This window comes from Leucopleurus acutus (assembly GCF_964270905.1).
Source record: "Leucopleurus acutus genome assembly, chromosome: 18".
In the NCBI taxonomy this organism is placed as follows: Eukaryota; Metazoa; Chordata; class Mammalia; order Artiodactyla; family Delphinidae; genus Leucopleurus; species Leucopleurus acutus.
This window is the reverse complement of record NC_139160.1, coordinates 24,178,283-24,187,218: the sequence shown is the minus strand read 5'-3', so window position 1 is coordinate 24,187,218 and position 8,936 is coordinate 24,178,283. Positions and strand designations below refer to the sequence as shown.

The 8,936-nt window shown below is 35.7% G+C and overlaps 1 protein-coding gene across 1 annotated transcript in view; it reads left to right on the top strand.

Annotated features, from left to right (window-relative positions):
• Positions 1 to 8,936, top strand: part of AKAP11 (A-kinase anchoring protein 11) — a 48,505-nt gene that overhangs the window by 25,969 nt on the left and 13,600 nt on the right. Inside the window, 5 exon segments of the mRNA XM_082859796.1 lie at positions 1 to 109; positions 112 to 1,489; positions 3,503 to 3,658; positions 6,744 to 6,827; positions 7,607 to 7,653. Of these exon segments, the coding sequence (XP_082715922.1) occupies positions 1 to 109; positions 112 to 1,489; positions 3,503 to 3,658; positions 6,744 to 6,827; positions 7,607 to 7,653 (1,774 nt within the window).

Sequence of the window (8,936 nt, the reverse complement as noted above, 5' to 3'; positions counted from 1 at the left end):
CTTGCAACCGAGCTGGCAGCTTCCCATTTGGATAATAAAATAATTCAAGAACCCAAGGTTAAAAGCCCTTGCTTAAATGTGCAAAGTCAAAGAAGCGTATCACCTACTTTTTAAATTGCTTAGATGAAAACTTACAAACATTATGCAATTTTGCAGGTGATATGGCAGCGGAAGTCATTACAGAAGCTGAAAAAATGGCAGAAGTTAGAAGTTGTATGCTTTTCAGGCAGAAGAGGAACAGTTATGTTGATAGTGACCAAGATTATAGATCAGAAGAGAAGACGGATATAGAGGCTGTAGCACACCCAGGAGAAGTAGATTCGTTTATTCTTTCATTACCACCAAGTTCTTGTCTGTCAGGTCTGACATACAAGTATCCCAGCTGCGAAAGTGTGACAGATGAGTACGCAGGTCACGTTATCCAAATACTAAAACAGGAAGGTGGTGATAGTGAGTTAATAATGGACCAGTATGCCAATAGACTTGCTTATCGGTCTGTTAAGTCAGGATTACAAGAAGCATCTAAGACAGCCAAAATGAAGTGCAACTCAAAAATGTTCCCTGTGCAAAGCTCACAGGTGAAAACCAATGATGAACTGTTACTCTTCTTAAGTAAAGAACACCAGCAAGGAGTAGATAAAAAAAGACAAAGTAAAATAAGTGGAGGTTACCTGCATAAAAACCCGACTTGTGAATGGACACGGGACACATGCAGAAATGAGTGCTTGGAACTGTATAGTTTTTCAGCCTCTCTCGCTCACAACATTACAAGAGATATTAAAAGAGAGCTGACGGCATCTACAGTTGGCTTGCCAAAATCCTTAACAGATTCTTGCCTTTATGAAAAAAATGGATGCGACGAAGATGACGAGTCTCACCTCGAGCCAGAATTTCCCGCGTCTCTTCAGCCTTCCTCACAAAATCACAGATTTTCCCACAGTACCGGCAGCTTGAGTGGGCGTGGTTACGGAGAGACTGTTGTTCAAGCTGTAGAACAGTATGCTAGCAAAGTAGTGGATGACGCTTTAGAGCCGAGTTCAGGATCTGCAGTCTTCCACGTGTCTGAGACCACAAAAGCGGCCGATAGGGTCATTTATGCAGAAAAGTTGTCACCTCTGGTAAGTCAGACTTGCAGGTATTGTGACGGGAAAGAGCTCCATGACTGCACTGGAAATTCATGTCCACACTTTCCCAGACCAGATTCACTTGCTGGTAGTAAGCCAGTTTCTAATTCAAAATTTAGCAACGTCTACCAGAAATCTAGGGTTTTTCGTCTCGATGTCCCTCAAATTCACATTGATCTTGATAAGAAGACAGTGCTTGCTGAGAAGATAGTTGCGGAAGCAATTGAAAAAGCAGAGAGAGAGCTGAGCAGTACCAGTTCGGCAGCTGAGAGTGGGATCGGACAGGACGGTGTCATCTTTGCTGAAAGCCTCACTACTGAGATAATGACGTCGGCGATGAGGAATGTTGGTCAGGCCGTTAGCAGGTAAGTTTCCGATTTCTTTCGGGTCTTGAGATGAAGGGAAAAGTTAACTTGATCATTTGTGTCTTAGGTCCTGTTCAGCAAGATATGATTATTTTTAATCCTAAATTAACAAAAAATATTCCCTATTACATTTGTGTATTGTTTTATAGCCGGCCTGTTACTTTCATAGACACTGTCTCATTATCCCACAACAGCCCTTTGAGGGAAGGAAGGTATGAACCGTTTACTGAGCTGGAAGGTGTGGCTTAGCGTGGATAATCCCCTTTTGCCCAAGTTTACAAAGCTGTGAAGTAGGTAAAGCTGAATCAGAGAATCAGCTGGAGAATTTTGTACAGCAAATATTGAGTATCACCATGTTAATGTACTACTGTGAGATTAAATTTTTATTTCTGTTCACAAAGGTAAGTTTTCTTAAAAAGAGTGCTCTGAAGAAAGCAAAAATCCTCCAGATACTTCCACCCCTGCCATCACTCCTCTTGATAGGCCACCATCTAAGGGGACAGTTCTTTCTGATGGTCCTGCAGTGTTCTGCATTTCAGTAACCGTGTCTTGTGCTCAGCGATACTAACGCCTTAGTTAGAATATTCACTTTTAACCTTCTTTCTCCCGGGGAAAACATCAGGACCATCTTGCGTTATTAGTTTGTAGGATTATTTTTGTTAGTCTCACAGAAAGAGAACATTTCTTGAGGAGGAATTTAATTAAGCCACACGATAATGCCGGATATTTTAGTAGCTTCTGTCAAAGCCATGACAAGCACTGCCTCTTTTCTTGGTCATCTTAAAATAGGGAGATGCAGGGAGTTAGTGCTGGGGGTGGCAGTGGGCAGCAGCCGGTGGGGTGTGGTGCAGTTTTCAGTAGGTAGCAGGGAAGCTGCTCTGATATAGTAACACTTGAGCAAAGAGCCAAAGGTGGAGAGAGAATAAGGTAAGTGGGAATCAGGCGGAACAGGGTTCCAGGCAAAGGAGTGGGACTGTGCATGTTGGGGAAGCAGCAGAGAAGCTTGTGTGGCTAAAGCACGGGAGCCAGGGAGGGTAGGGGACCAGTGGAGGTTACGAGAGGTTGTCACACCTGATGTATGTTGTAAGGATTTGGACCCTTATTTTGATTGACGAGAAGCCACTAGAAGATTTTGACCAGAAGACCAGCATTTTCCCTCTTCATGTTTAAAAATGTGGGGCAAGATAGGGGTATGGGGTTAAGAGATACCAACTACTATGTGTAAAATAAGCAACAGGGATAAATTGTACAGCACAGGGAAACAAATATAGCCATTATTTTGTAAAAGCTTTCAATGGAGTGTAATCTGTAAAAATATTGAATCACTGTGTTGTACACCTGAAACTAATTTAATATTGTAAATCAACTATACTTCAATAAAAAATTAAAATATCACTTCAAACTGTTACTCCAGAATAAAATGTAGAAGGGACAAATACAGTAATTGAACAGTGAATGACATTCCTTGTGAAGAGGGACTAAAAATATAAATGTCTTTTCATTGAGAAAAAATGAGAGAGGTTATGATCCAAGCTCAAAATCTTGAAGAGATTTGGCTAGTTTGATTATAAGCTTGACAGTACTAGAATTTCTTGGACTACGTTTTTTTGTTCTTAAGCCAGAAAAGGGGTGATTTTTGGTACAAACAAAATACTGTCTTACAAAAACTTAGGAACTTGTGCTCCTTCATAGAGGTCCCAGTTGAAAATATGAACTGCTTTAAAGAGAATTTAAATAAATGGTATGCTTGGGATGGACCCATAATAGATGAACAAGATGAGTTAGGGATGTTGTGTAGGTGCCTCAGCTAACTTTGAAGTTAGTATGCTCTCCTGCCGAGTGTCTTTATTAGCAGACACAAACCAAGGGTTAGATGGACCACTGGTCTAGCTCCTGAATATCACTTCTTGTTTTTGTCATCTTTATCATCCAATGGATAGTCCTATAATTCAGAATCTGATGCTTTTGGACTTTCTTTCTTTCTTCCTTACTTTTTTTTTTTTTTTTTTCCAGTCCAAAAGAAATAGAAGACTTTCAGTCAACTGAGTCTTTTGGTAGCCAGCAGATGAATCTCAGTATTGGTGATGACAGCACTGGTAGCTGGTCCAATTTAAGTTTTGAAGATGAACACCAGGATGAAAGCAGTAGTTTTCATCATCTAAGTGAAAGGTGACTATGATTTTGCATGTAATTACATAGTTCAGGTACTCAGACCTCAGAAGTAAGCTATAAATTTACATTGAGTTTGATTTTAAAATTCTGAATTTGAAAATCTGTTATTTTCAAAGTGTATTTTATTGCTGACAATATATTTCTAATGGTTTTGACATTTATTAAATACAATAACTAGCTGAGCTAATTTTCTTTGAATGTGCCAATAGTTGATTTGAAAAATACTTCATACATTTGATTCTATACCCTTTAAGCTTTACTTGGACTTCTCATGAATTTTTGAGGAAAAAATTTTCTTTCTCACTTTAAAGAGGATACTTTTTTTTTTTCTCTAAAGGATAGGAAAAAGAACAGTTATCTGTAAAAGGCATTGAAATGGCCCTGTAATTTTCTTGACATGAAAGTAGTATCTTTTTGGGGGAAGGATTCCTTACTTGTCCTTTCAGGAACACTGTAACTTGAGCAATTTATACTTGAATGACTGAAAATACATAAACTCATTATAAAAACATGGTTTTGTACAGTAAAAGTCACTTCATATATCATTTTCTCAGTTAACTTTGTTCATTAAAATAGTTTTGGAATATTTTATTAATTATAACAGTTGTTTCTTATATTCTTAACTCTGTAAAGGCCTAAATGGCTTTTCACCTGTTAGAACAGCAGAGAAGCTGCTTAACTCTGTTAAGGCCTAAACGGCTTTTCACCTGTTAGAACACATCATCTCCGAGTATTTTGTTTGATGCTTGGATTAACCAGTACGTATTAATATTTTTATAAAGTATCTATTTTGTCATAATTTCTTAAAATGTGACATAAACCACCAGTATTTTACAAAATCTAAATCCAAAAAGGCAGTCTTTAAAACTGGTAGCAGGAAGTGGGGGTAGTATCACAGATCATCATTTGGCCCTTCCCATAACTTTAGAGTAGAATATTAAACACTTAAATTCTTCTCTCATCTTTGAGAAGCAGGCTTCTAGAATTTCAGTTGGGGGTTAACATTGTTGCTTACAGAATCCTGGTGTTAAAGTGGGAGAACAAGGGTTAGAGGCTAGTGGCATTAAGAGGACTGTAGCTGGTTGAATGACTTGATATGGAATGTTATCTAATTTGATGAGAAGAGGGAGGCGCCTACCAAGGTCTGTCCTTGGTTCTTCCCCTTCAGCATTGTTTTATTAGTGGTGTAGAGCACTTAGTATTTGTGAGTGACTCAAAACAAAGATGAAAAGGTAATCCCATTAACAGAACCAAGGTTCAAAAAGACCAAATCAGGCTGAGGCTAAACTAATAATGTTTAACCTAGGTAAATGCATTTAGGTTCAGAAAATTAATTATTTGAATTCAGGATGGGGAAAACCTGACTTGATAGCCTTTTGTCAGAAAAACACCTGTGGTTTTAATTGACTATAGAATTAATAAGAACTAATGATGCTGTGTGGCCTTAAGGTTCAGGCACAAAGAAAAACTTAGTGGGGCTCATCCAGGGTTGGTGGTGTGCTCGCCTCCCAGAGATTAAGATTCCCTGGGTCATTGGAGGGTCCCAAGATTCTGTAGGCTTGATAAATCCCTCAGAGTATTTTAAAGCAAGTGATTTAGAGACCACACTTAAGATTCAGAGACCACACTTAAGATACATGGCTTTAGTGTGGAAATGGGTAAGAATTTTAATTTTGTAATTTTTTCCTGTGCTTAGATAATCATTCTATTGATAGAAGTAAATATGGTGTTTGAGATCATTAATTTTCTCTTTCTCTTCGGCTCACAGCTGTCTATCCATTCTGTATTTCCGTATTTTCTCATTTTTGGTTTGTCTGGGAACAGACTACATGGGCAAAAACTCTGGTTGGTTTAATGGTTTTTATAATAGATCTATATTTGTTGGAACATAATGTCGAAAAGACACTGATCAGTTTTAACTTTTATTCTGTAATGCATTATGGTTTGTGACAATGTGATAGTGCTAGAGTTAATGTGGATATGTTAATTATTGAGATGGCCTGGAAGGTATTTAGAACTTTTAAATCATCATTCCCTTTTTTGGTAACCTTGTCAACATTTACTGGTGCATGAAAGATGATTTTATGTTAATTCATTTTTTAGAACCAAAATTTTGGTTTGTGTGACTATTAATTTTTATAATTGTCTAGCCTAATATGGGAAAATATAGCTGCTTATCACTGCAAACTAATGTGTGCTTACTAATTATTTTAATGATTAGAATTTTTTGAAATTGCATGTTTAGATTTTAATCTGAAAAACTGAATTTAGTTTTGTTTCTGAACGCAGTTGCTTTTTGTGTTGTAGCGCTTTGCCGCACTTGTAGAATGTAGTTGCTTTCTTCTTTTGATTAGGCAGCGCGAGAAGGTATCTGTGTGGCGTCAGTGACTGGCTGATCAGACAGGTGTAATGCTTGATTAGACCTTGGTTATTCAATATTCTGAAGAAAATGTATATTATTTGCCACCTACTGAATTATACATAATTAATGAAATGAAGGTAATTGACATAATAAGAGTATTTTAAAATCAGAAGACAGCTTTTCTCCCAGTAGTCAGAAAAGGTCTATTTGGGACTGTGTTTTGGTGTCTGCCATCCCATGCCTTTCCCCATCCTCCACCACCACCCTGGCCCATCACTGTTTGCACTATCTAAAGACTTGAGAGAATGTTAACCTGTGGTTTTTTTGTTTTTAAACTTTATCCAAACTGAAGAGCATTGGCTTTCTACAAATTATATCCTAAGCTTTGCCATAGACAGTAATTTCATTGTGAAACTTCTTAGTTCATGCATTCATTTACTGTCCTAAAAGTCATTGTCTTAATCTGTAAAATAAATACACATTTAGAATAATTTTCGTGAACTTTTGAGGACAAGTAAGAAAACTCCCAAATCTCTGAAGCTGTCAAATACCTTGTACAGTAGCAGCGATGGTCTTTACGAAACTGCACAGATGCTGCACCCACTGTGGCAGCTTCAGAACATCCGCTGTTACCACTGACGCATGCTGTTCCAAGGAAAACCAGGGTCGTCTTTACCATTCATTTGCTAGTTCAGCTGTGTTCTTTTCTTCCTCTGGCAGTAATGGTAACAGCAGTAGCTGGAGCAGTCTTGCTTTAGAAGGAGATTTGTATGAGGACAATTTATCCTTTCCAACATCAGACAGGTTGGTCCAGTCCAGAAACCTAAACACTGATGAGTCTTTCACCACTAATGCATGAAGTCATATTCTTTAAAAAATGTGGGTTACAGTGCCAATGTGTATCAACCTGCTTTTCTCCTATATTTTGACATGATTCTGCTTGATAAATTTACATCTAATGAAAAAATTCAACTATGCTAAGATGTGACTGACATCTAATTGCAAAATGTGTTAATTCTATGCATGTGTTGCACTGCTTGCTATTTTTCATTCTACCAATTACTGTTTCATTAAAAAGAGCTTGCTTCCTACAGGATTTCTGTTGTTTTGTTTTGGTTTTTTGTTTTTGTTTTATTTATAAGAGAGGTATAGAAAAAAATGATTTTTTACTATGTTAAAAAAAATACAAATGGCATCAGCAGAAGCATTAATAAATAATTATTCATGACATTCTGCAATATTCAGATGCTGTGTTATCTAAAACCAAATTAGAATATTTGGCTTTAAATTATTTTAAATTAAATTTTATTATGTAATTACTTGACGCTGTATAGATATCATGGTCAGGTAGAACTTCTCAGTTATTGATAACTTACCTTTAGGCATCATTTGCAATTGAGATTTTAACATGAAATGGTGTGAGAAGCAAAGCTTCCTTTTTATCGTCATTTCTCCCCTTTTTAAATATCATATGTCATATTGTATCATTCATTTTTTTACCACGTTTTAAGAATTTGCTTTAGTACCATTATTAATTAAAGCTTTTTTTTTTTTTAACTGCTTCTGCTACTTCATTCGATAAGTGATGGGCCAGATGATAAAGATGAAGAGCATGAGGATGATGTAGAAGGTAACTAACTGACAATTTTTTTTTCAAGTTTTTTGCATGTATTTTTATAAGGTTCTTTAGAAAAGTCTTTAATGTTTGTGTTTGTACATTTTCATCAGAGAGGCGCTGGGTTGTTACAAATCAGGGTTTTTACATTACAAACCAGGGTAATCTTTTTTGTTTTGTTTTGTTTAAATTCATTGATTTATTTGCTATAAGATTTTACTAGAGTTGGAATATTAAGCAATACAGACATACAAAAATAAAAGACATTTATAATAACCTATATGAAGTCAGATTAAATGGGAACTACTAACTGAAGACTTCTAATAATAACTGAGAAAAAAAATCATTTTACATTTCACAATGGTATTTTTCCCCTTCCCTTTTGGTTATTAATGTCTTTTGGGATCCCTTCAATACAATATTATTCATTTAAACTATTCAGTGTAACTTGAAATAATATTTGTTGGAACAAACTTTGATTTATTTTTAAATTGTTTTCCATTAAAATTACAAAAGTTTGTAACTAGAGTAGACCCAAGAGAAGTTCTTGTCCAAATTTCTTATTGTACAGATAATAAAATAAAGGAATTGAAAGATGAAGAAATATTCCAAATCAAGGTATTCTTGACTAATCTAACCAGTGTCAGATCCTTTGCTGAGCAGTTTGTGTTATTTGATTGCTAAACTAAGGAAGTACTCAACAGTGTAAAGACCGAACTACTTTAAAAGAATTATTCAATTATTTGAGAGAGAAATTCATGATAATCTCTTCATATAATTATCTTTTTCAAAATAGAAAATTCTTACATTATGAGATATAATTTATTATATCACACGTCAGTTTGTTTTGCTGTCAACCTTACATAAATCAAGAAGTAAAAATAAAAAAGATATTTTAAAATCGATTCTTCCTTCCCTCAATTCCAGTCTTACACTCACACATATATTTGAGGAAAATATTCGTTTCTTCCTTTGATGAACATGGTTCCAAAGATATAAATACTAGATACCATTGGTCACAGGCTGTTCAGTATTTTTTTTGTAACTAGGAATAAACTGGGAGGTTAATTATATGTAGATATGTCATTACTCAGCTTTAGAGATTATAGTCATCTCTCATTATATAGAAAATCGTAGCTAACTTTCAAATTTGTTAAATTAGAAATTGGTAAGTTAGATGGATTGATGTATATTTATAAATGATTCAAAATTATGGAAATCCTAAGGCAACAAACTTCATTTTTTTGGTTATTGTTTGTAATTGCAGGATGTCAGTTCTTTCACTTTTCGCTAGGGTT